General features: G+C 48.4%; 10 protein-coding genes and 1 long non-coding RNA gene across 17 annotated transcripts; 3 read left to right on the top strand and 8 right to left on the bottom strand.

Moving 5' to 3' along the window:
* Positions 1-107: 107 nt before the first annotated feature.
* On the top strand, positions 108-3,006 carry LOC9656020 (polypyrimidine tract-binding protein homolog 1). Of its 4 annotated transcripts, none has more exons than XM_002987165.2 (10): positions 108-365; positions 672-881; positions 1,476-1,538; positions 1,588-1,661; positions 1,714-1,809; positions 1,875-1,932; positions 1,986-2,093; positions 2,198-2,279; positions 2,346-2,458; positions 2,536-3,006. In XM_002987165.2, the coding sequence occupies exons 1-10, from the start codon at positions 180-182 to the stop codon at positions 2,866-2,868; spliced, it is 1,323 nt and encodes a 440-aa protein (XP_002987211.1). In that variant the 5' UTR covers positions 108-179; the 3' UTR covers positions 2,869-3,006. The 4 variants fall into 4 exon arrangements, with proteins under 4 accessions (XP_002987211.1, XP_024516733.1, XP_024516735.1 ...); XM_024660965.1 differs by having other exon boundaries at positions 2,346-2,464; XM_024660967.1 differs by lacking the exon at positions 108-365 and adding an exon at positions 1,021-1,139 and having other exon boundaries at positions 785-881.
* Positions 3,007-4,473: 1,467 nt separating this feature from the next.
* Positions 4,474-5,998, bottom strand: LOC9656019 (tubulin alpha chain). The gene is made up of 4 exons (XM_002987092.1): positions 5,906-5,998; positions 5,616-5,850; positions 5,184-5,554; positions 4,474-5,130 (listed from the first exon to the last, which is right to left on the bottom strand). Exons 1-4 carry the CDS (start codon positions 5,996-5,998, stop codon positions 4,474-4,476), a joined length of 1,356 nt encoding a protein of 451 aa, XP_002987138.1.
* A 689-nt stretch (positions 5,999-6,687) lies between these two features.
* Positions 6,688-7,561, bottom strand: LOC9656018 (signal peptidase complex subunit 3B). Its single transcript, XM_002987091.2, has 5 exons — positions 7,402-7,561; positions 7,213-7,323; positions 7,099-7,152; positions 6,944-7,030; positions 6,688-6,888 (listed from the first exon to the last, which is right to left on the bottom strand). Exons 1-5 carry the CDS (start codon positions 7,525-7,527, stop codon positions 6,763-6,765), a joined length of 504 nt encoding a protein of 167 aa, XP_002987137.1. The 5' UTR covers positions 7,528-7,561; the 3' UTR covers positions 6,688-6,762.
* Positions 7,562-9,896: 2,335 nt separating this feature from the next.
* On the bottom strand, positions 9,897-11,174 carry LOC9662864 (interferon-related developmental regulator 2). The gene has a single exon (XM_002987090.2). The coding sequence runs from the start codon at positions 11,172-11,174 to the stop codon at positions 9,897-9,899; it is 1,278 nt and encodes a 425-aa protein (XP_002987136.2).
* Positions 11,175-12,564: 1,390 nt separating this feature from the next.
* Positions 12,565-13,365, bottom strand: LOC9662863 (interferon-related developmental regulator 2). The gene has a single exon (XM_024661003.1). The coding sequence runs from the start codon at positions 13,363-13,365 to the stop codon at positions 12,565-12,567; it is 801 nt and encodes a 266-aa protein (XP_024516771.1).
* A 178-nt stretch (positions 13,366-13,543) lies between these two features.
* On the bottom strand, positions 13,544-16,422 carry LOC9662862. 3 transcript variants are annotated; one of them, XR_002990474.1, is made up of 11 exons: positions 15,830-16,422; positions 15,549-15,763; positions 15,444-15,493; positions 15,210-15,384; positions 14,965-15,084; positions 14,742-14,914; positions 14,612-14,689; positions 14,459-14,558; positions 14,205-14,399; positions 14,051-14,151; positions 13,544-13,981 (listed from the first exon to the last, which is right to left on the bottom strand). It is a non-coding gene; the product is annotated as an uncharacterized LOC9662862 (long non-coding RNA). The 3 variants fall into 3 exon arrangements; XR_002990473.1 differs by having other exon boundaries at positions 14,051-14,146; XR_002990475.1 differs by having other exon boundaries at positions 14,051-14,146; positions 14,612-14,677.
* A 912-nt stretch (positions 16,423-17,334) lies between these two features.
* On the bottom strand, positions 17,335-18,612 carry LOC9657107 (interferon-related developmental regulator 2). The gene has a single exon (XM_002987087.2). It carries the CDS (start codon positions 18,610-18,612, stop codon positions 17,335-17,337), a length of 1,278 nt encoding a protein of 425 aa, XP_002987133.2.
* Positions 18,613-19,380: 768 nt separating this feature from the next.
* On the bottom strand, positions 19,381-21,176 carry LOC9662861 (5'-3' exoribonuclease). Of its 2 annotated transcripts, XM_024661039.1 has the most exons (6): positions 20,951-21,176; positions 20,780-20,904; positions 20,405-20,710; positions 20,171-20,340; positions 19,966-20,111; positions 19,747-19,919 (listed from the first exon to the last, which is right to left on the bottom strand). In XM_024661039.1, the coding sequence occupies exons 1-6, from the start codon at positions 21,143-21,145 to the stop codon at positions 19,854-19,856; spliced, it is 1,008 nt and encodes a 335-aa protein (XP_024516807.1). In that variant the 5' UTR covers positions 21,146-21,176; the 3' UTR covers positions 19,747-19,853. The 2 variants fall into 2 exon arrangements, with proteins under 2 accessions (XP_002987132.2, XP_024516807.1); XM_002987086.2 differs by having other exon boundaries at positions 19,381-20,111.
* Positions 21,177-21,243: 67 nt separating this feature from the next.
* LOC9656755 (thioredoxin-like 3-2, chloroplastic) lies at positions 21,244-22,112 on the top strand. The gene is made up of 5 exons (XM_002987164.2): positions 21,244-21,520; positions 21,569-21,643; positions 21,703-21,769; positions 21,851-21,868; positions 21,930-22,112. Exons 1-5 carry the CDS (start codon positions 21,258-21,260, stop codon positions 22,026-22,028), a joined length of 522 nt encoding a protein of 173 aa, XP_002987210.2. The 5' UTR covers positions 21,244-21,257; the 3' UTR covers positions 22,029-22,112.
* LOC9662860 (60S ribosomal protein L36-1) lies at positions 22,071-22,613 on the bottom strand. The gene is made up of 3 exons (XM_002987085.2): positions 22,477-22,613; positions 22,212-22,411; positions 22,071-22,149 (listed from the first exon to the last, which is right to left on the bottom strand). Exons 1-3 carry the CDS (start codon positions 22,576-22,578, stop codon positions 22,134-22,136), a joined length of 318 nt encoding a protein of 105 aa, XP_002987131.2. The 5' UTR covers positions 22,579-22,613; the 3' UTR covers positions 22,071-22,133.
* An 83-nt stretch (positions 22,614-22,696) lies between these two features.
* LOC9656754 (heat shock cognate 70 kDa protein) lies at positions 22,697-24,949 on the top strand. The gene has a single exon (XM_002987163.2). It carries the CDS (start codon positions 22,863-22,865, stop codon positions 24,819-24,821), a length of 1,959 nt encoding a protein of 652 aa, XP_002987209.1. The 5' UTR covers positions 22,697-22,862; the 3' UTR covers positions 24,822-24,949.
* The last annotated feature ends 117 nt before the right edge of the window (positions 24,950-25,066 follow it).

Genomic DNA, 25,066 nt, shown 5'->3' with positions numbered 1-25,066 from the left:
GAGTGCTGAGGATCTCGTCGTCGCCATCGGCACCGTCGCGGATAGCTCCTCCTCTGCTGGCCGGGCGCTGATTGCCGCGATATTCTGATCGCTCGGCATCGAATTTCGCTGCTGGTAATGGCTGGAATTCCAGGCCGGGGCTTCTAGGCAGCATTCCGTTAGGGTTTGAGTGAGCAAGCATGACTTCCACAGCCAGCCAGCCCCAGTTTCGATACACACAGCCCCCGTCCAAGGTCTTGCACATCCGGAACTTGCCGTGGGAGTGTACCGAGGAGGAGCTCATCGAACTGTGCAAGATGTTTGGCAAGGTCGTCAATACCAAATGCAATGTGGGAACCAACCGGAACCAGGCATTCGTGGAATTCGTAAGCTCGCCTCCATTCCCTTTTGCTTGGTTTGCTTTGTTTTCGGATTTTTTCTTGGAGATTTTTTTCCTCCAGCACCATGAATTGCTTGCTTGGTTTTGTTTTCTTTTGAAAATTAAGCTAGCTGGTCCATGATCTTTGTGACAAACGAGCTTCTTTGATACCTTGTGCTTGCTTTCACTGCTACTGCTGGTTCTTCTCGTGACTTTTCTGGCAAAGGTGGTCTTGTATACTTTGCTTGCCTCGTTCTTCTTCTTTAGAAACTGTTTTGATTTACGAACTGCTAAGCTATATCTCTTGTTGTAGGCCGATTTAAACCAAGCGATTGCGATGGTCTCCTTCTACGCCTCGTCGTCGGAGCCAGCGCAAGTGAGGGGGAAGACTGTGTACTTACAGTACTCCAACCGGCAGGAGATTGTAAACAGCAAGAACACCGGTGACGTTGCCAGCAACGTTTTGCTCGTTACCATTGAGGGCGTGGAGGCTGGCGACGTGAGCATTGACGTCTTACACTTGGTAAGTCTATGTTTTGTGGCTTGTTTTTATTTCTTTTTCTTTTGTCACTCTCACTTTTGCAAGCTCGTTTTCGATTTGGTCACACGTCTATACACTTTCACGTTTTGGTTTTCAGCTCCTTCATTATTTTTAATTGCAGGTCGTTTAATGGGTTGTTTTATGCTTGGTTTGGGTGTTTGACGTAACGATACATGGATTGCCCGGTCCATGTCACGGCTGCACCCTCGATGGCAGGTTGCTGCATGGGAGAAAGCGCATGTGTGTTCGTTTTCGATCCCTGCTCTCTCGACCCCTACTAGTTTTTTCCAACCATTAAAAGCTCATAGTTCGTGATTATTTCTTTTTCCTTCCATCCTATTTGGCTTTCGCTTTTCTCCTTTGCTCGCTTTCTACTTTCTTTAGCCTGGAGGACTTTAGCTCAGGAATCGTATTTGGCTACGAGCTGCTGGATGTTTTCCATTCTGCAGGATAGGCAGCATTTATTTGTTTTCGTTTGATTTCCTGCATGTAGTTTTGAATTGTGGCTGCTTTGGCTGGTTTGGACGAGCTCTTGAGACTTCTGTTCCTAAAAACGTTTACTTTGATTGAACGCAGGTATTTTCAGCATTCGGATTTGTCCATAAGATAGCAACGTTTGAGAAAACTGCTGGTTTTCAGGTAATTATCTTGTTCTCCTGCCCAGCTTCTGACCTGCTCGAGTTTGTAGGCTTTGGTACAGTTTAGTGATGCAAACACTGCATCTGCTGCTAGACAAGCTCTAGACGGGCGAAGCATTCCTAGGTAGGCAGCCCAGATATTGGTGCTCGTTTACTAACACTTCTTTGTCTTTCAGATATTTACTTCCAGAACACGTCGGCTCTTGCCATCTTCGTATTTCGTTCTCTGCTCATACTGATTTGAATGTAAAATTTCAGAGTCACCGCAGCAGGTAGCACCAGGTTATTCTCAACCCATTCTCATTTTTCTTTTCTTTTTTTCCTTTTCTAACTCCAGGGACTACACAAATCCTTATTTACCCGTTGCTCCATCAGCGATCAATGGTATTAGCCAGGTAAGAGCCTCGAAAAATCTCTTCTTTCCTAATGCGACTCGATTTTCTTGCAGGAATACACTACTGGACCTGATGGCAAGAGGAAGGAACCTGAAAGTAATGTCTTACTTGCTTCGATAGAAAATATGCAATATTCAGTCACGATTGATGTCTTGCACACGGTATTCTTGCCTGGGTTTTTATTTTTTGTCGTAGATACTTTGCTGTTTACACTCAAACGACTGGGAGGCACTAACTCTCCGTGTGCTGTGCTCTCTGTCCGCAGGTATTTGCCGCCTTTGGTCCCATCCAAAAGATCGCTATCTTCGAGAAGAACGCTGGCTTCCAAGCGTTGATACAATATGCTGGTACGATTGATGCGTGCATAGTTTTTTCCTTGAAGGCTCATAGCTAACGAAAGCTTGTTCTTCCAGACGTAACCACGGCAGTGGCAGCCAAAGAGGCCCTGGAGGGCCACTGTATATACGAAGGTGGATACTGCAAGCTACACCTTTCTTACTCCCGGCACACAGACCTGAATGTAAAGGTACGGGTAAGCAGTCTCGCAAAAGCTAAGAAAGCTTTTTCGCTGGTAGAGCTCGTTTTCTAAGTCCTTCCTCACAGGTTAACAACGACCGGAGCCGAGACTACACTTCCTCTCAATCGCCATCGGTGCTGGGAAAGGCCCCGGCCACCTCTCCCGGGGGTGCCGAGTACACGGCGTACGCGGCATGGGATCACACACAGGGCGTCCCGGAGATGCAAGCGATGATGCCCGCCATGGCTTACAGCGCCCCGCCGGCACCCATGCCTCCACAGCAGCAAATGCCGCCACCTCCAATGGCGGGGCCAATGCCAGGTGCTTTCTCTCAGCCTTCACACTTTGCTCCTCCGCCAATGCAATATGGAGGCGCTCAACCGTTTGGAATGCCAGGGCCTGTCTATTATATGCAATGAGATGGAAAAACAATAACACGAGGAAAGGAGAAAAAAAAAAATCCGTTCTGTATCAAACGAAACAAATATATATATGTATATATATTTGTATCGAGGAAAGAAATGAAATTCGAATAAAAAGGGTTAGGTTCCATATTATACTTTCCTTTTAACTTCTCTTTAACTTATATTTCTTTATTCTGTTTTTTTTCTTCTCCTGTGCTGGGAGATGTAGTTTTTCATGAGCGCCTCGAGCGCCTCAAACCTACAGTACGTGAGGTGCCCTTGGAGATCCATACGATCACTGTGAAGCAGAGCAGGGTCAAGATTTTCCGGATGGTTACTTGTGAAAATGAATATCTTCACATCGCCACTGTCACTCAGCAAAAGTTGAGAACTGGACCACCTCCCTTGTGTTGACCTTTATAAGTCAACCGAGAAGTCAATGTCCTCAGAGTTCTTAATTACCATAAATCCCAGATAATATAGATGCTACGAGACTAGACTTGCCTGTCCCAGGTGGACCATAAAAGAGATAACCTCGTTTCCAAGGCTGATGATAAAGTATTTGTACGTATCTAAATTTTAAATAATGTCCCAAACAAATTAATAATTTAAATTATGCAATTTATTTTATGTCAATGTTCTGCTACTTTTTTACTTGTTCTTTTTATTTTTACATTATTTTCAATTACTTCGTGTTCTTTTGCTTTCTTTTATTGTATACCTGTTTATTGTTTTTAATTAAAAAATAGTAAAATTTAAAATTTACGAAATAAAACTAAAAAAAACTCTAGAATAAGTTAAGTTTGTGGTTGGAAGGATATGGCTTTCTTGTCCTGCAGGTAAGAGCAAGGTGCAGATCATTAGAAACTTGACAATTATAATTATACGGTGTTACAATTGCACTAAGATGGTGTATTGTTGTGTGATTGGCTATTTAAAAAAGTTTATAAATTATAAAAAAAATCTAGCATTTATAAACACACCTGCAACCACTAGATAGCTAATGGTAGATACTTTATCAATGATCTTAATATTCTGTATTTGACTGGGGATGTAAATTGAAATTGTTGATAAAATCTTAATCTTTTTAACATTTAGCTATAACATTTGTCATAATTTATGGATCACTTTGCAAGAAAAAATAAAAACAGATATTCCTCGCAGACCCTGATTCGTTAAAGGGCTAGATTGAGGGATCTAAATTATTATGCCATGTTTGTGCTCCTAAAACCCAAAGCTTTTATAAAACTTGGTTTTAGGTGTGCTTGAACCGGATTATGTCACCGGCCTGTTGTTGTTCGTGACGTGTGGCTAACGCTCAACGTTTGCATGTAAATTTGGCAGTATGTAGCAAATGCAGTCATGGCCAATCTTTATCCCACGGGTCAACGTAGTGTTGCGCTTCGAAGTCAGCCATTCATAACAAAGGGAAATGAAAAAAATGTCAAAAATGCCAAGGGTAAACGCCTTATTAGAGCCAACTTGACGAGTTGCTGTTTCCAGGATACTGTTCGTCTTCCACCTGCGGGTTTGCACACACACACACGCAGACACAGACATACAGGCGGTGAATGCATCTTTATCTGTCTCGTAAAAATTACAGCGCCTGCGTTTGGTTATTCAATACTCCTCTCCTTCCTCCTCGCCTTCCCCTTCAGTGGACTCTGCACCAACTTCTTCGTAGTCCTTCTCGAGTGCCGCAAGGTCCTCCCGGGCTTCAGAGAATTCTCCCTCTTCCATGCCTTCCCCGACGTACCAGTGCACAAAGGCGCGCTTGGCATACATGAGATCAAACTTGTGATCAATTCTGGAGAAGACTTCTGCGACGCTGGTCGAGTTAGAAATCATGCAGACGGCTCTTTGGACCTTGGCGAGATCACCCCCGGGAACAACTGTTGGTGGCTGGTAGTTGATGCCACACTTGAAGCCTGTGGGACACCAATCAACGAACTGGATGGTTCTCTTAGTCTTGATGGTTCCCACCGCAGAGTTCACGTCCTTGGGGACCACGTCACCTCGGTACATGAGGCAGCAGGCCATGTACTTGCCGTGACGGGGGTCGCACTTGGCCATCATAGACGCGGGCTCGAACGCCGTACTCGTTATCTCGGAAACTGATAGCTGCTCGTGGTATGCCTTTTCTGCGGATATGACTGGAGCGTACGAGGAGAGCATGAAGTGAATCCGAGGATAAGGCACCAAGTTGGTCTGGAACTCTGTAATGTCGACGTTGAGTGCACCGTCGAAGCGGAGTGACGCCGTCAGGGACGAGATCACCTGGGAAAACGGATGGTTACACGCGCACGCATACAGCACACAAACAAGTGTACCTGTGACACGAGCCTGTTGAGGTTGGTGTAGGTGGGCCTCTCAATGTCCAGTGAGCGGCGGCAGATGTCGTAGATGGCTTCGTTGTCCAGCAGCACTGCGACGTCGGTGTGCTCCAGCAGCGAATGGGTGGAGAGCACGCTGTTGTAGGGCTCCACAACAGCCGTGGAAACTTGAGGCGACGGATAGACCGTAAAGCCAAGCTTGGATTTCTTGCCGTAGTCAACCGAGAGGCGCTCCAGCAGCAACGACCCCAGGCCGGAGCCGGTGCCTCCTCCCACGGCGTTGAAGATAAGAAAGCCTTGGAGGCCAGTGCAGTTGTCTGCAAGCTTCCTGATTCGATCCAGGCACAGGTCGACGATCTCCTTCCCAACTGCACACAAACAAAGGTTTGCGTTGAATCGTTATGGCCTTGTTGTAAGTCGGGCACTCACTTGTGTAATGGCCTCTGGCGAAATTGTTGGCGGCATCTTCCTTCCCACTGATAAGTTGTTCGGGGTGGAAGAGCTGCCGGTATGTACCAGTCCTCACTTCGTCTATCACCGTGGGTTCCAAGTCGAGAAACACCGAGCGCGGTACGTGCTTTCCCGCACCTGTCTCGCTGAAGAAAGTGTTGAAGGCGTCGTCACCTCCGCCAATTGTCTTGTCAGTCGGCATTTGGCCATCGGGCTGAGCACAGCAGGGGCTCGCTCAGGCCTCATAAAAGCGGGAGTGTTTTAAGTACCTGGATTCCATGCTCCAGGCAGTAGAGCTCCCAGCAAGCATTACCAACTTGGACCCCTGCTTGGCCAATGTGGATCGAGATGCACTCCCTCATCTTGTCCTGCTGCTATGGTGCTGTTGATCTTGACGTGCAACGACTCACTGGGTGAAGCAGAGAGTCCTGCAGCACTTTGGACAAAATTCGGGCTCTAAAAAAGCACTCCCCAGGAGAGTGTAAGCGGGACGACTCTTGGCGCCAAAAGATTAAGCATCTCTTGGCGCCAAAATGACGTGTACGCCATATATTAGTAATATTTTAGAATATGCTTTTAAACTAACGGTTATCGGGACCAATTAAAAGAAACATAAATTTGTAACCTAATAATTTGAGAACCTGCTAAAATATAATAATGAATTTTTTTGTCTGCCATAAATATTTTGAATGTGATTGGTTAATAACACTAATATAATAATTTGCATGCAACAGCACTTTAGTAGTGTTATTTCTATTAATTAATCCAATTGATCATATAATTATAAACATGTTTATAATTTATAAATGTAAGATTAATTTTATTGCAAATTAACTATTAAATGGTAGAATAAACTAGAATATACTAGAAAGTGTTTAAAGAAAGAAAGTTTGTAAATTATAAATATGTTTATAAATCATAAATACAAAATTAATCTAAATAAATAATAACTGTTAAATTGTAAAATATCCCAGAATATTTAAATATATTTAAAGTATATTCATTACCACTCTACAGCTTTATTTATGTATATATTAGGCTCTAAAAAAGATTTTAAGCAAAAAAGGGCCAATTATTTCGTTCATAGTCTCTTAATGTGTAGTCCAAAACAGAGAGATTAATGAGCTTACATGTAATTCTTAGGGAGGCGGAAGCCTGTGAGCACTCTCTTCTCGGAAAACATTGCACCGGTTACGGGCATGATGTTCCAGTGCAGTGTCAGGTTAAAATCCTTGCCGCGGAGATTGCTTCCCTGGAAAAAAAATCAAATCCACTGTTTTGGGGGATGTTTTCTTTTCTTTTGTCACCTGATCGACGAAGGAGTACTTGTTGCGAGTTCTTCGATGAATCTTCGCGTCTTCCTTGGATTGGATGATCGAATCCCAGATAGAAATCTGCGCAAGAGAGGAAACCCAGCCGAGCTTGGAAATCTCAACTAAACACTTGTAGGAAGATCTCTTACCTGGTTCAAGACGTTCTTGGAGCTCTCATACTCGGCCGCCAGAAACACGAAGAGCTAGCAAGACAAAAAACCCAACACAAAGATGGGAGAACAAACAAAGAAAAATCAAAACACCTGCTTTGTGTTCCATGTAAAGACCGATTGAAGGTCGGCCGATATGTGCAGTGTCAAAACAACCTCGTCATTGCCGCCGGGGTTCCTGCCGAACGCATCCACGCTCAAGATCTACAAGCCAGCCGATCCAGCCAGAAATGGATCCGTGAGCCAAAAAATCGAAGCGCAAACAAAACCACGATCCCATACCTCGACATTAACCTCGGGTTTGGAGGAGTGGAGCGTGTCGGTGAGCGATGCCAAGACGCAAGCCACGGCCAGGACCGTGAGCGCGAAGGTGAGCACCGCATTCCCTCTCAACAGGAACGAATGCATCGTTCCTGCGCCAAAACCCTAAGCGCTAATTAGCTCAAAGCTCTTATTAAACTTCGAGACCGTTGACCGAATTGCTGACTTTCTTAGACAAAGGTTGACCGGCCTGTACCTTGATCCCACCGGTGTGCTGAGTGCGCTTGTTTCTGCAGCTGTCAATGAAGTGATGATTGGGCTTTCCAAGGTCTGCCATTCATTGCAAGGAGCACTGCATCGAGTTGGAAGATTCCTTGAAAGCATCGGCTCTGCTCGTGAATTCTGCTACTGAAGGCTCTGAGCTCCTCACGCTTGGACACCTGGCTGAAACTCAAAAGTAAGGTCGCAAAGGCTAAACCTCTTGTTCTCGAGTGCCAATCTCTACAAACACCCATTCTAGATTTCCCAAAAAGGTTGGCTAGTGTTGTGCTCCTCTTGCCTGATTGAGTTCTGATTTTGTTCCAGGATAGCACTTGCTACCAAGATTGACCACTCCTCCAAGGCAATTGAAGGGCACTTGGCTGCAGCTCCTCGAAATCTTGGGGGTTGAGCTTCTGAACAGAGTTACGTTGAAGAAGGTACCATCTCATGTGGTTCTAAAGGAAGAAGAGCATGTTGTTACTCGGATGGCCACACTTTTGGCATGGAAGAGATGGGAGCAGGTTGTATCGGACTTGCTGAGATCCCCTGTAACCAGCAAGTGGATCGGAGTCCATGGAGTAAGAGGTGCTGGAAAAACACTCTTGGCCAAACGCATATGTGACAACGACCAAGTGAAGGCTCCAGTTTTGTGGCCAACATTCGGTCAGTCGTGTCGCGTATGTTCCTTATCACAGCTTAAGCAATGTTCGACACATTACTTACTATGGGAAGCAAAGCAAGACGAACATGCCAGACAAATCAGACTAGAAGATCGTGTCAGCAATGAAACATTGAGGAGGGGGCTGGCAGGGAAGAGGTGCTTGCTGGTGTTGGATGATGTCTGGAAATCTGGCGATCTTTTGGATCTGTTTAATGTGGTGCAAAGCAAGATCTTCGTCACCACCTGAAAATTTGATATGCTTGAAAGGATAGGTGAGATGAGGCTTTTAGCTTGAAATTGTGCCTTCCCAAACCAAAAACATGTTCAGGGTCAAGAGAAAGTTGTGGACACGGGTGGGGGCCTTCTGAAGGTGATTGGCAGGCAGACAAGATTGGGGTTATGTGCTACATGATCTCGCGCAAGAACTCTACCAACATCGAAGTAATCATTGAGTGGCTCGTCAAGCACTCGAAAACGATTTGAGCAAACTCAATGATCAACTGCTACTCCTTGATGAGGAACAACAGGTACTGCAGAGACTCAAGTTGGGGCATGATATCCAGCATGATCCTACTTCTCTACGATGCGGAGATCCAGTACGAGACTCGGGCATGGATTTTCCTGTTGTGTCAAGAATGATTGATCACGGCACCTAAAATGTGGCTGCCCAACGTGAAAAGTCCAAAGCCAGCACCGTTCTGAGTATCACAAACAACCAGACTGCACTGGATAATGGAGCGCTGTAAGTCGATGAGATTTTGTTTCCTAATGTTTGCTAATTGTAATCCGCAAGAGACAGCAGCAATAGTGGTGCCGTGAAGCATAAACCAGCAGGCATTGATCAACCAAACTTGAAAAAAGAGAAGCAGAAGTAGAAAAAGATGGAGATACGGAAGATGCGAAGAGCTTTTGAAGGAAATTGGAAAGGACTTGGACAACTGGCGAGGAGGTGGAAGAACTACTGAGTCTCTTTTTCCAGTGACCTAACAGGGGCCAGCCTTCAAGCACTTGCGCCGCTGGCATACGGAGATGAAAGAAGAGGCGAGGAAACAGGGTGAAACTCTTGGGGATGATGAGATGAAATGCGTTGAAGTATAACACGCATTCACTACAAAGTCTGGTCCACAAGTACTGCACAAGTACTGCGATTTAAAATCTTTAAGCCGTGGTCCCATCAACTTGCATGGATTATTTTTTACACTTTTCTGACATGGTTTAGATATATAGTAACTTTCTTCTCTTTGCAACAGAGTTCCTCAATAATAGTGAATCGAATCGCTCGAACAAAGAAAGAAAATAGTTGGTTCGAATGGAGTCACTCGAGCTTGTCGGCTTCGTTTTCCTCTCACTTGCGCTGCGGAATGAGGAGCAGAAGGTTTCACCCGTGGAGGGTGTGAAGCGAGAGAGAAGTTGTAATAACGAGGCACTCAATGTTCAGCACTCAAGAAAGGCCAAGTTGAAAGCTAAACCGCTTGGAGAGGTAGAGTTAGAATTCTCAAGATTTTTTCAGCAAGTAATTTTTTGATTTAGTAACTAACTCTTTCTCGTGTGATCCTAAGTATGATGCATTTGAATGTTAAAGATTTCCACTCCTCTAGCATATTTCAATGCTACCGTCGTTAAACTTTCGAGTGGCCTCAAGCGCACACCTTCTCTGGTTCATGAGTTGGGTCTTCATTTTACTCGCCATGCAGTTCTGATGCTTTTGCTGTTTTGCCGTCCCCTTGTAAACCACACTGTTGCTTGGAGCAAAGTTGAACACTTGGTGCAGGAGATCGTTTTCCTGCAAGTGCCTCTGAAAGCCTTCGCCCAGGAGCCTTCGGAAGGCATTGAGCTGCACGGTTTGGCTCCACGTACTGATCTTGAGCGAGTCACCGTGCTTGAGCTTGACACAAGTCTCATGACACGCACCACCTTGGAGAGTCGCCACCATGTCCCTGAAGCTGCTCCTCTGCTCGGATCTTTCTTTCTTCGTCTGGCCCTTCCGGCTGGAAGAGGCAGCCAGCGCTTTCATCTGATCCACCACCTGCAGCTCCATTGCCGTTGCTCCACCTTCGCCAAGAGCTTGCTCCTCCAACAGGTGGATGCCGCCAACTTCGAAGAGAAGAGCAATGGCTTCCCCGGCAGCCTTGCGAACACCTACATCTGGATCCTCGAGCAAACAGGACAGAGCTCCCAACACACTCGGGAGCTGGAGGGCCATGACTCTCTTGGAGCTCAACGTAGAAAGCAGCAAACTCCAAGCCGTGATGGCGGCCGCCTTGACTGGAGGTGTGGGTTTGCTCGTACCAAGAGTTTGATCTGCGTGAGCACTGCCTTTGTGGATGACAATCTGCCACAGGACCTCCATCGCGCTTGCCTCCTCCAAGTCCACGCCACCAACGAAAGCCAACATCCCGAGAGCCTCAATCGCTGAAACCCTCGCGGCAGAATCGCGTCCGAGCTTGGAAATCTTGGAGAGATGAGGGAAGCTAGCCTCGAATACGTGCTCGGCCACTTTCCCTGCTCCCGCGGTGATGGAAACCATGGCCAGAGCACGCCCCGCAAGAACAGCCTCTGTCGAAGAACTCCGCTTGATTGACGATAGGATTTGATGAGTCAACGTTTCATACTTGTCCTCCACGAAGTGGGTCATCACCCTTGCCACCAAAGCGTCGATCATGCCCTTCAAGCCGGCCTCGCGGGTGCTGGATCGCTTCTCGTACAAACAATCCAAGATTGCCTCCAAGTCCAAGAGTGTGGACGAAGAGTCGTCGTCCATATGCTCCGTGTCACACTCGTGGTGTTGTTTGAGTTTGTTCTCCTTGTCTTCGGCATGCCTCTTGCACTTCTTGGACAATCTCTTTGACAATCGCACCTTAACGCACTCCATCGCCCGTTTGCTGACTGGGAGAATGAGAAAGCCCTAGTTCTTTGCGATCTTTTATACTCGCAGAGGGCGAGGCTTAATAAAAATGTAATTTACTTTTAAACTTCACCTGGAGAAAGATAGCAAACATGAGAAGTTTGTGTTCCATGGAAAGAGCTGCTGATGACACATTAAACAAGGGCAATCTTGCTAGACAAGGGGAAAACTAGGTTAACCATCTGGCCATGAATATTCCTGACTTTATTCTATCTACAAAGAGGAATCGAACCCGAGAGCTGTGGTTTGGGAGACCAAGGCCTCAACTGATTGGTCTAAGCTTTTTTAGTGAGCTAGCAAACCAGAACTAGGGCTACTTATTGAGCAAAAAACTTTACCATAAAGTCCTTGTTGGTTGGACTCTTCGGCATCGAACCCGGGTCTTCTACAACGGTTTACCTCTACACTTACCTGATAGCCATCATCTCGGCAACCGGGCTCCGATAATAAAATAACAATACCATGTAGTTAAACCATATGGCAGGGTGTGTTTACGTTTTGGTCGATCGCCTCATTACTCTCAAAAGCTTACCACTATGTTCACGCGGTCAATCATGTGACATTTACGTTCCTTTATCACATCTTCTTGCATCTTCTCAGGTGGAGGCAAAGCAAGACGAACTTGCCAAAAATCGGTCCAATCGACAATGAATGTCTCGAAATCTAGTGATCTTTTGGATCGTTTTGATACAAAATCGAAGCAAGATCTTGGTTACCACCCGAAAGCTTAAAGGTGAAATTAAAACCAAGATGGGGGCTTTTTTGGGAGAGGACGACATCTTGAAATTGTTCACAGTCCACGCCTGCCTGCCATTCTTCTGCCAATCACCTTCAAGACCCCCACACTTGTGCACAACTTTCTCACTTGCTCACTTTAATTCTGAGCATGTTTTTGGTTTGGGAAGTCAAGATTGGGGGCTCTGTTTTGCTCTTATGTCGCTGCCATACAGAGCTGAAAGAAGAGGCAGGAAAACCTGGTGAAACTCAAGGAGATGAAACGCGTTGAGAAGATGAAAGACAGGTATAACACGCAGTCACTACAAAGTCTCGCCCGCAAGTACTGCGAGTAAGCTTCTCGGCTTCGTTTTCCTCTCACTTGCGCTGCAGAATGAGGAGCAGAAAGTTTCTCCCCTGGAGGGTACGAAGCTAGAGAGAAGTTGTAAACATGCTAACGAGGCACTCAATGTTTCAGCGCTCAAGAAAGGCCAAGCTGAAAAGTAAACCGCTTGAAGAGGTCGAGTAGAATTCTCGACATTTTTTCAGCTTGAGATCTTTGTAGCATACACAAGTCGTTTTAGTTCTCTCTCTTAAGTGATCTTAAGTTTGATACATTTGAATGTTAAAGATTTCCACTCCTCTAGCATATTTCAATGCTACCGTCGTTAAACTTTCGAGTGGCCTCAAGCGCACACCTTCTCTGGTTCATGAGTTGGGTCTTCATTTTACTCGCCATGCAGTTCTGATGCTTTTGCTGTTTTGCCGTCCCCTTGTAAACCACAGTGTTGCTTGGAGCAAAGTTGAACACTTGGTGCAGGAGATCGTTTTCCTGCAAGTGCCTCTGAAAGCCTTCGCCCAGGAGGCTTCGGAAGGCATTGAGCTGCACGGTTTGGCTCCACGTACTGATCTTGAGCGAGTCACCGTGCTTGAGCTTGACACAAGTCTCATGACACGCACCACCTTGGAGAGTCGCCACCATGTCCCTGAAGCTGCTCCTCTGCTCGGATCTTTCTTTCTTCGTCTGGCCCTTCCGGCTGGAAGAGGCAGCCAGCGCTTTCATCTGATCCACCACCTGCAGCTCCATTGCCGTTGCTCCACCTTCGCCAAGAGCTTGCTCCTCCAACAGGTGGATGCCGCCAACTTCGAAGAGAAGAGCAATGGCTTCCCCGGCAGCCTTGCGAACACCTACATCTGGATCCTCGAGCAAACAGGACAGAGCTCCCAACACACTCGGGAGCTGGAGGGCCATGACTCTCTTGGAGCTCAACGTAGAAAGCAGCAAACTCCAAGCCGTGATGGCGGCCGCCTTGACTGGAGGTGTGGGTTTGCTCGTACCAAGAGTTTGATCTGCGTGAGCACTGCCTTTGTGGATGACAATCTGCCACAGGACCTCCATCGCGCTTGCCTCCTCCAAGTCCACGCCACCAACGAAAGCCAACATCCCGAGAGCCTCAATCGCTGAAACCGCACTCCATCGCCCGTTTGCTGACTGGGAGAATGAGAAAGCCCTAGTTCTTTGCGATCTTTTATACTCGCAGAGGGCGAGGCTTAATAAAAATGTAATTTACTTTTAAACAAGGGCAATCTTGCTAGACAAGGGGAAAACTAGGTTAACCATCTGGCCATGAATATTCCTGACTTTATTCTATCTACAAAGAGGAATCGAACCCGAGAGCTGTGGTTTGGGAGACCAAAGCCTCAACCGATTGGTCTAAGCTTTTTTAGTGAGCTAACAAACCAGAACTAGGGCTACTTATTGAGCAAAAAACTTTACCATAAAGCCCTTGTTGGTTGGACTCTTCGGCATCGAACCCGGGTCTTCTACAACGGTTTACCTCTACACTTACCAGATAGCCATCATCTCAGCAACCGGGCTCCGATAATAAAATAACATACCATCTACTTAAACCATATGGCAGGATGTCTTTGGAAGATACATGACGTTTTGGTACCATCCCCCGCATTCTCGGCGCTTCGTCCTTGGAAGAACCCATTTGCGGATTTTGGAGATTCTAGATTGGTCGATAGATTGCGCTGCGCTTGATCGTTGTGTTGAGCTGAGAAAAAGAGGAGAGAGGCGTCACCAAAGTTCTCCATTGTCATTTCATAAACTTGGTGTAACTTACCTGTTGACGAACTGGAAGTGATCATCAGGCAACCGATCCTTCATAACTCTGAAAAGCTCACCACTACCAATGTTTCTGGGCCTCCTCCTGTTGTATCTAAACTAATAGGCACGAGCTGTTACAATGAGTCAAGTGAATGTCAAGAAAGACAAACCTGGACGAGCGCCCGAGTATTCTCATTCGATTCCCCTTCGACAGGACCAGCCACTGCCAGCTTTTTTGGCACTCGGCATCTACTAGCTCATCGGAGAACTTCACAAACCGTCGCTTGTTTTCTCCTTGGTTGTCAAACTGCATCAGCTTCTTGGCTTAGCGTGACGAGGCATTGCTTGCGAGGTCACACTCCAGCCTACACACCAGCAACTCGCTCAACACAAAACCTCTTCGAGATGTAAGTGACAAACCCACCTTCGGAATGCCAGGCAGACGTAAAGCTTCAGTAGCATAGCCCATGCCTAGCATAAACTGAGCAAGGTCGTCATGGTGCTCTCGTCCAAGCCTGAAAGCCCTGCAAAACAAGGACTACTAGTAAAGCAAGTACTACCAATCAGTAAAGCATACCATTTCACAGCGCTAGCAATGTAACGTCTCCGTGAGCAGCAAGACATCGGTGGATAAACCATGAACCTGTCATACAAACTGCACGTCCACAAATGATCATGCTCCGTTAAAATGAATGCAATCCAGTTACCTGTCAACAATCCAAAGGACGCTCCATCGGTAATCTGCATACTGCTACAGCAACGCCGCCTCCCCCATCGCAACGCCACGCCACGCCTGCAACCTTCTTGTCTTCCACATCCACTTGGCTGGCGGAGGCCGTGCAATTGAAGGAGCAGTGTGGCATGGAGCGAGCCGGACAACCTGTGACAGAAATTAAACTTACCAAACTTCTAAGCGTATAACCAACGTACCTGTAACATAGGTGGTCGAACAAAGCAGTCTGCCATGGAGGCTCCCTGAGCTGCACGGTTCTTCATCTCTTCCTTCTTTCAACATCAATGGCACGTACCCCCGCATCGACGAACACACACCTGCACGGTAAAACTGAAAGTCAGGTGCGCATTCACAGTAAACACAAACTGACTCGAGAGAAACGAAACCTTTGTACAGTAATAGAAAGTTCCTGCAGCGATCATTTGAAATACTTGTATCTTACCCTGAAAGAAGTGGTATCCCAGATGGCCAATGCCATCTTGGTTTACAAGTTGAGGAGGTCCCTTTGGTGGTACTTTGGCCATTTCCATCCCGTGCACACCACCATCGTGAGCCCGCAGAGGCAAATCAGGAAAGAGCAATTCCATTCATTCCATAGCCACGGACACCAAAAGCGTCTGGAAATTCAGAGATTTAACTAGGCTCTCTATCAAAAACCCGAGAGCTCTCAACTTACCGCCGCGCTAGACGTCATAAGAGTCGTGCCATCTCCACAAGCGAAGCACCCTGGCATCACCCAAGACGACGCTAGATAAAAAAGAAATGACGCTCACAAACATACCATAGAGGCGCTTTGTTTTCCAGGATTTGTTTGCCGAGCACGCACTGTGCTGAGATCGGAGAAGATGTCTTTGTTCTCGCAGCAGACAACGAGGAGGAAGTGTCGGCCTCGAGTGGAGCCAGAGCTACCCAAACAACGGGATGGAGAGAAGTGAGCTGGAGAGGAATGAGCGTGTCCAACTGATCCACCCATCGTCAAATCTGATGTGCTTCACACTGCCAAGGCAAAGAAGAAGAACACCATTACAAGTTACAACTAAGGAAGCCTGTCACAGTCGTTACCTTCCTTCAATTACAAATATCGTATCTAACAGGGTGGATCAAAGAGACGCATCCAGAAATATGTTACCCGGATCTCCACAACGAGGCGCTTATGCCCCAGCATTGAGCTCATACAGGAGGTAGAAACCCCGAATGTGAGGTTTCGCGATTTCCCGAGCAAGAGCAGCTCACCTGGCGATGCGACGGCGCCAGATCCACGAGCAGCTGCGAGGCAGGGCTGCGCGGGATGGAACTCGAGCTGGACGATCTTGTCGTTGCTAGGGCGATAGGGCGAAGCGAAACGACGACGGAGAAGGGGAAAAATAAACTAGGGCTCAAGCTTTGCAAGCATATTGCCGCATTTTCCCACTCTCTATTCTATCTACCAAGAAGAATCGAACCCGAGAGCTGTGGTTTGGGAGACCAAGGCCTCAACTGATTGGTCTAAGCTTTTTTAGTGAGCTAGCAAGCCAGAACTAGGGCTACTTATTGAGCAAAAAACTTTACCATAAAGTCCTTGTTGGTTGGACTCTTCGGCATCGAACCCGGGTCTTCTACAACGGTTTACCTCTACACTTACCTGATAGCCATCATCTCGGCAACCGGGCTCCGATAATAAAATAACAATACCATGTAGTTAAACCATATGGCAGGGTGTGTTTACGTTTTGGTCGATCGCCTCATTACTCTCAAAAGCTTACCACTATGTTCACGCGGTCAATCATGTGACATTTACGTTCCTTTATCACATCTTCTTGCATCTTCTCAGGTGGAGGCAAAGCAAGACGAACTTGCCAAAAATCGGTCCAATCGACAATGAATGTCTCGAAATCTAGTGATCTTTTGGATCGTTTTGATACAAAATCGAAGCAAGATCTTGGTTACCACCCGAAAGCTTAAAGGTGAAATTAAAACCAAGATGGGGGCTTTTTTGGGAGAGGACGACATCTTGAAATTGTTCACAGTCCACGCCTGCCTGCCATTCTTCTGCCAATCACCTTCAAGACCCCCACACTTGTGCACAACTTTCTCACTTGCTCACTTTAATTCTGAGCATGTTTTTGGTTTGGGAAGTCAAGATTGGGGGCTCTGTTTTGCTCTTATGTCGCTGCCATACAGAGCTGAAAGAAGAGGCAGGAAAACCTGGTGAAACTCAAGGAGATGAAACGCGTTGAGAAGATGAAAGACAGGTATAACACGCAGTCACTACAAAGTCTCGCCCGCAAGTACTGCGAGTAAGCTTCTCGGCTTCGTTTTCCTCTCACTTGCGCTGCAGAATGAGGAGCAGAAAGTTTCTCCCCTGGAGGGTACGAAGCTAGAGAGAAGTTGTAAACATGCTAACGAGGCACTCAATGTTTCAGCGCTCAAGAAAGGCCAAGCTGAAAAGTAAACCGCTTGAAGAGGTCGAGTAGAATTCTCGACATTTTTTCAGCTTGAGATCTTTGTAGCATACACAAGTCGTTTTAGTTCTCTCTCTTAAGTGATCTTAAGTTTGATACATTTGAATGTTAAAGATTTCCACTCCTCTAGCATATTTCAATGCTACCGTCGTTAAACTTTCGAGTGGCCTCAAGCGCACACCTTCTCTGGTTCATGAGTTGGGTCTTCATTTTACTCGCCATGCAGTTCTGATGCTTTTGCTGTTTTGCCGTCCCCTTGTAAACCACAGTGTTGCTTGGAGCAAAGTTGAACACTTGGTGCAGGAGATCGTTTTCCTGCAAGTGCCTCTGAAAGCCTTCGCCCAGGAGGCTTCGGAAGGCATTGAGCTGCACGGTTTGGCTCCACGTACTGATCTTGAGCGAGTCACCGTGCTTGAGCTTGACACAAGTCTCATGACACGCACCACCTTGGAGAGTCGCCACCATGTCCCTGAAGCTGCTCCTCTGCTCGGATCTTTCTTTCTTCGTCTGGCCCTTCCGGCTGGAAGAGGCAGCCAGCGCTTTCATCTGATCCACCACCTGCAGCTCCATTGCCGTTGCTCCACCTTCGCCAAGAGCTTGCTCCTCCAACAGGTGGATGCCGCCAACTTCGAAGAGAAGAGCAATGGCTTCCCCGGCAGCCTTGCGAACACCTACATCTGGATCCTCGAGCAAACAGGACAGAGCTCCCAACACACTCGGGAGCTGGAGGGCCATGACTCTCTTGGAGCTCAACGTAGAAAGCAGCAAACTCCAAGCCGTGATGGCGGCCGCCTTGACTGGAGGTGTGGGTTTGCTCGTACCAAGAGTTTGATCTGCGTGAGCACTGCCTTTGTGGATGACAATCTGCCACAGGACCTCCATCGCGCTTGCCTCCTCCAAGTCCACGCCACCAACGAAAGCCAACATCCCGAGAGCCTCAATCGCTGAAACCCTCGCGGCAGAATCGCGTCCGAGCTTGGAAATCTTGGAGAGATGAGGGAAGCTAGCCTCGAATACGTGCTCGGCCACTTTCCCTGCTCCCGCGGTGATGGAAACCATGGCCAGAGCACGCCCCGCAAGAGCAGCCTCTGTCGAAGAACTCCGCTTGATTGACGATAGGATTTGATGAGTCAACGTTTCATACTTGTCCTCCACGAAGTGGGTCATCACCCTTGCCACCAAAGCGTCGATCATGCCCTTCAAGCCGGCCTCTCGGGTGCTGGATCGCTTCTCGTACAAACAATCTAGGCTTGCCTCCAAGTCCAAGAGTGTGGACGAAGAGTCGTCGTCCATATGCTCCGTGTCACACTCGTGGTGTTGTTTGAGTTTGTTCTCCTTGTCTTCGGCATGCCTCTTGCACTTCTTGGACAATCTCTTTGACGATCGCACCTTAACGCACTCCATCTCCCGTTTGCTGACTGGAAGAATGAGAAAGCCCTAGTTCTTTGCGATCTTTTATACTCGCAGAGGGCGAGGCTTAATAAAAATGTAATTTACTTTTAAACTGCACCTGGAGAAAGATAGCGAAGGTGAGAAGTAAAAACTCTGGGAGACCAAACGTTTTGTGTTCCATGGAAAGATGCTAGACAAGGGGAAAACTAGGTTAACCATCTGGCCATGAATATTCCTGACTTTATTCTATCTACAAAGAGGAATCGAACCCGAGAGCTGTGGTTTGGGAGACCAAAGCCTCAACCGATTGGTCTAAGCTTTTTTAGTGAGCTAGCAAACCAGAACTAGGGCTACTTATTGAGCAAAAAACTTTACCATAAAGTCCTTGTTGGTTGGACTCTTCGGCATCGAACCCGGGTCTTCTACAACGGTTTACCTCTACACTTACCAGATAGCCATCATCTCAGCAACCGGGCTCCGATAATAAAATAACATACCATCTACTTAAACCATATGGCAGGATGTCTTTGGAAAATACATGACGTTTTGGTCCATCGCCCACCATCCCGGCCGGTGCTTTGTTGGAAGAACCCATTCGCGGATTTTGGAGATTCTAGATTGGTTGATCTTGCGCTTGATCGTTGTGTTGAGCTGAAAAAAAGAGAGAGGCGTCGCCCAAGTTCTCCATTGTCATTTCATAAACTTGCCTGAACTTCCTGTCTGTGACGGACCTCTGGTTGAAGCCACCTTTGTGACTTAGTTGTTGACGAACTGGAAGAATTCATCAGGCAAGCGATGCTTTATTACTGTCAAAAGCTTACAAAAGCTTAGCACTATGTTCACATGGTCAGTGATGTTAACATTCATTATCACAGCTTCAAGACACACCTCATCTTCTCAGTGCAAGACGAACTTGCGAAAAATCGGACTTGTAGAAGGTCCAAGCACTAGTGAGGTGGCTCGTTGCAAGGAACAGGTGCTTGCTGGATGATGTCATGAAATCTGGTGATCTTTTCCAGTGGTGGATCCGGACGTTTTAAAGAAAAGGACTTGGACAATCAAGACAACTCAGTCACCCTGCGTGATCTTGGTTACGAGAACTTCTCCTCTACCATCTGTGATCCTAGCGTCGAGACCATGGGCTTCGGCTGCTGCTGCCACCACTCGCTGCTTCTCTTCGTCACTCAGCCACGACGAGAGTTTCAGCGCTGTCCCGTTGGAAACCACTCGGAGCTCAGCGTCTCCAGATAAATCTAGAGTATTTGTGTTGCTCTTGGCTTCTTTCCGGTCACAATCCGGGCTTTGAGCCGTGATTGTCCCTGCCGCAAAACTCGACAAGATGCTCATCACGGAATCCAACCATACCGGATCACCCGCACGGAGGAACTCGTGCAATGCCTTGGCGGGAACTTCCACTTTCCCCAGATCGGTCTCGTCCGCCGCGCCAGTTCCATGGAAGTCTGATCCGCCGAGCTTTACGAGATGATAAGCGTCAGCTAGATCTGCAAAGGCTGCAACGGGAAAGCGAAGTTCTAAACATGACACGAACGTGAATATGAGACGATCATACCTTTGTCCCGTCCAGAAGACTTGTAAACTTCCATTCCATGAAGCCCGGCGTCCTTTAGCTGCTTGACAACGTCCAAGGGATTCTTTAAGCTCCAGGGATGAGCGAGCACAGCAATCCCTCCCGTTTCTCTGATGAGCTCCACAGCTTCTCCCGCCGGAAGCTCGGAGCCACTATAGCACAAAACCAAAGAAAGACTTCTATCTCCATCCATGAAAGCTCGCTAGAAAAACTTACTTGGAGTACGCAGGTCCGCCATCGTGGAGATACTTGTGAAACGCTTCGCCAACGCTGCTAACATGCCCGGCCTGGACGAGAGCCCGAGCGACGTGAGGCCGTCCAGGAGCTACTCCATCGCCAGCAAACTCAAGAACACTCTCCCACCTCACTGGTTTCTTCAAATCCCGGAGCTTGTCCACCATGCTACGCGCTCGAGCGTATCTCCCCTCGCGGATGTGAGCCAGCCTCTCCTCCAATCCTTGAGCGGGACCGCAGCATCCATAGTAAGCTAGAACATGGACAAGCTCTCCCATCTCTCCGGAGCTGCCAGAAAGAAAATCATTGCCTGGGTTGATCAATCGGAGAAACGAGAAAACTTTGCTTCTTCTCTACCTGGAAAGATATCGGCAGCTGATCTCCACTCCAGGGATGATCCGCATTCCATAGCTCCGAGCGGCGGCGATGGCGGCTGGGACGCCGGCCATGGTGTCGTGATCCGTGAGCGCCAGAACTTTAACCTGGAAGACAAGAGTGTAGTCGAGAAAGACACGAGCCAGCGCGTACCCCTCTCTTGTGAGCTCGCTCCACGAGCGCTGGCGGGCTGAGCAATCCATCGCTGCAAGTGGTGTGGCAGTGTAGATCCACCAACACAGCGCCATCGCATCGAGACCACGCCTCTAAGCAGCTGAGCGCAAGGCAATCGCTCCCCTTCTTCCTCTTCTTCCGCGGATTCGGCTTGTGCTTCTTCGTCTTTGCCATTGCCCTAAAGAATATTCTTTGCTGGTTAACGAATATTCTCTAATTTGCTTAATTGCTCTAGGGTTGAAACTATTCGTCCTTTAATTTCAACTGCCCTAATAAAGAATATTCCATGTTGGTTAAAAATATTCGCTTATCGGATTTATCTCTATCCATGGCGTGCGCGCTCTTGCCCTCGCAATCTCTCATTAGATTCTCTCCCTGTCCGCCCAATACGCCCAACTCAAGGAAAGGAATGGCAATCCAAGCCGCTACCTGGTGGGGAGGAATCCAAAAGCCCGACAAGGTTGAGCTCCACCCCATCACAAGCGAGGAGGAATTCGACCGAGTTCTACTCGACTGCCAGGAATCCAACAAAGGAGCAGTGATCGAATGGTAACTTTCGAGCGCCGTATATCATTTCGTAAACTCCAAACCTTCCAGGATGGCACTGTGGTGTCGGAAGTGCATCTACTTGAAGCCCAAGCTCGAGAAGCTTGGGGCCGAGTTCTATCCACAGTAAGAAATCCCTCTTGTCTCGACGTTCTTGGCGATTCTCATCTCGAGTCGTGAAACAGTATCAACTTCTACTGCGTGGACGTGAATTGTGTGCCAAAATCACTCATAGAGCGAGCGTCAGTCACGGTAAAATATCGAACGAACCTCGAGTTTTTTCTTTGCTTTTGAAGTTCCAAGTTCTGAGTTCTTCGCTTGTTTGATCTGCAGAAAATGCCCACGATTCAGGTAAGCAAGCAATGATCGATCCTCTTCCCTTGTCCATTCTCACTTTCGGATTTTCCTCAAGCTTTGGCGAAACGGAGAGAAGCAAGGCGAAGTTATAGGCGGCCACCAGGCATGGCTTGTACTAGACGAAGTCAGAGATATGCTCAAGAAGAAACGATAGAGATAACACGAAACACGGGTCTGTACCATATCGAGCTCGATCGATCTGTCAATACGAGTCGTTGCGATTGATTCAAAGAAAAAAGTTTGGAAAAAACAGTGTCTCTCACTTCCCGGAAGACCTGAAAGTCACAAGAACTGTGAGCTAAAGATACAATGGCTAGAAAGAAAAATGCATAGGTACCTCATCTTCCTTAAAACAGTGGACATCTCCTCGCGCTTCTTCTTGGCTCTCAGATGAGACCCAAGCTTTCGCTTGGCGACCTTCAATGCGCGCTTGTCCTTGCCGACCTTGAGAAGCTCCGTGATCCTCTTCTCGTAGGGCGCAAACCCCACGACCTCCCGGATGAGCTTCCTCACGAACAGCGTCCTCTTCTGCCCTTTCTACACAAAAGACAAGAGAGATTTCGAGGATTTCTAGCAGCTGAAACACCAGATCTAAGATTTACCCCTCGCATCGCGATCGGCCGCTTCGCCGGCATCCTCTTGGTGACGACATGGCCCTTGTTGAGGCCGATGGCAATGCCGCCGCTCGCTACGCTGGGCGCCATCGCCGCCCCAAGAACCCTAAACAATCGCCCTAAACCCTAACCCTGCCACTCGTTGACACCTGGCCAGGTAAAATACTGGTGGTGTACACGTGGCAAATTTCATCTAGAGCGCTCTGGAGCTTTCCAGAGCGCTCTGGAGCTTTCCAATCCCGGTATATAAATGCGAGGGTTTTTCTCTGGCATTCCAAGAAGCAAGAAAGAAGATTTCGATCGATCGGTGAGTGGAAAGAGAGAAATTCTTAGCTAGATTCTCTAGAAATCGAGTGAGCAGCGCGAAGATCGCAATGTCGTCGACAGCGCCAGCAGTCGGGATCGATCTGGGCACGACGTACTCGTGCGTCGGGGTTTGGCAGCACGATCGAGTGGAGATCATCGCCAACGATCAGGGCAACCGGACGACGCCCAGCTATGTCGCCTTCACGGACACGGAGCGGCTCATCGGCGACGCCGCCAAGAACCAGGTCGCGCTCAATCCCTCCAACACCGTCTTCGATGCCAAGCGGCTCATCGGCAGGAAATTCAGCGATCCATCCGTCCAGGCGGACATGAAGCTGTGGCCCTTCAAGGTGATCGCGGGGCCGAGCGACAAGCCCATGATCGTGGTGACTTACAAGAACGAGCAGAAGCAATTCTCGGCCGAGGAGATCTCCTCCATGGTTCTCACCAAGATGAAGGAGATCGCGGAGGTTTTCGTGGGCAAGAGCGTCAAGGACGCGGTGGTGACGGTGCCTGCCTATTTCAATGACTCGCAGCGCCAGGCTACCAAGGACGCTGGAGTGATCGCGGGTTTGAATGTGCTGAGGATCATCAACGAGCCCACCGCGGCGGCCATCGCCTACGGCCTGGACAAGAAGTCGTCGAGCACCGGCGAGAAGAACATCTTGATCTTCGACCTGGGCGGTGGAACTTTCGATGTCTCGATCCTCACGATCGACCAGGGGGTGTTCGAGGTCAAGGCCACGGCCGGAGACACGCACTTGGGTGGCGAGGACTTCGACAACAGGATGGTGAACTTCTTCGCGCAGGAGTTCAAGCGGAAGTACCGCAAGGACATCAGTGACAACGCCAGAGCGCTGCGGCGATTGAGGACGGCCTGCGAGCGAGCCAAGCGGACGCTCTCGTCCACGTCCCAGACGACGATCAACGTCGAGTCGCTGTACGAGGGGATCGACTTCAACGCGAGCATCACCCGGGCCAGGTTCGAGGAGCTGTGCATGGATTTGTTCCGCAAGTGCATGGAGCCAGTGGAGAAGTGCCTCAAGGACTCGAAGATGGACAAGGGATCCATCCATGACGTGGTTCTCGTCGGCGGCTCCACCCGGATCCCCAAAGTCCAGCAGCTACTCCAGGACTTCTTCAATGGCAAGGACCTGTGCAAGAGCATCAACCCGGACGAGGCGGTGGCGTATGGCGCGGCGGTCCAGGCGGCGATCCTCAGCGGCGTGGAGCACGAGAAGGTGCAAGAGGTGGTGCTCCTCGACGTAGCTCCGCTCTCGCTGGGACTGGAGACGGCCGGAGGAGTCATGACGACGCTCATCCCGCGGAACACCACCATTCCGGCTAGGAAGGAGCAGATCTTCTCGACGTACTCGGACAACCAGCCGGGCGTCTTGATCCAGGTGTTCGAGGGCGAGCGTGCTCGGACCCGAGACAACAATCTCCTGGGGAAGTTCGAGCTCTCCGGCATTCCTCCGGCTCCGAGGGGTGTCCCGCAGATCACGGTGGCGTTCGACATGGACGCCAATGGTATCCTCAACGTCTCGGCGGAGGACAAGACGACCGGCAAGAAGAACAAGATCGTCATCACGAATGACAAGGGGCGGCTGAGCAAGGAGGAGATCAGCAAGCTCGTCCAGGAGGCGGAGAAGTTCAAGGCGGAGGACGATGAGGCGAGGAAGAAGATCGACGCCAGGAACGCGCTGGAGAACTATGCGTACAACATGAGGAACACGATCCGGGACGACAATGTGGCCGGGAAGCTGGATCCCGCGGACAAGAAGAAGATCGAGGAGGCGATCAACAAGACGATCGAGTGGCTGGATGCGAATCAGCTGGCGGAGGTGGAGGAGCTCGAGGACAAGCAGAAGGAGCTCGAGGGGATCTGCAACCCGGTGATCGCGAGAATGTACCAGGGTGGTGGTGGTGCTGCTGCTGGTGGCGCCGCTCCAGGCGGCGGCGCTGGGTTTGGAGGAGGCTCGGGCGGATCCGATGGCCCGGGGCCCAAGATCGAGGAAGTTGACTAGAAGTGTACATGAGGTGTATTGAGATGTATAGCTCGCGAGAGACTTTGATAGGCTTTTTTGTTGTAATGTTTTGTTTTGGGATTTCCAAGAGTTAAAAATAACAGACAATATATGTTCACTCTATTGCATTGTGGGGCCTTCACTGAATTGTTTGGAGTTCTTTCTCTTCTTCTATGAAATGGCAACACATATTATTCGATGCAGTGGCAACATATTATATTCGATACAAGTACACACACATCAGG

Source organism: Selaginella moellendorffii, unplaced genomic scaffold (genome assembly GCF_000143415.4).
Source record: "Selaginella moellendorffii unplaced genomic scaffold, v1.0 SELMOscaffold_79, whole genome shotgun sequence".
Taxonomy (NCBI): domain Eukaryota; kingdom Viridiplantae; phylum Streptophyta; class Lycopodiopsida; order Selaginellales; family Selaginellaceae; genus Selaginella; species Selaginella moellendorffii.
The sequence above is the reverse complement of the archived record's forward strand: the minus strand, read 5'-3'. Positions and strand labels throughout refer to the sequence as shown.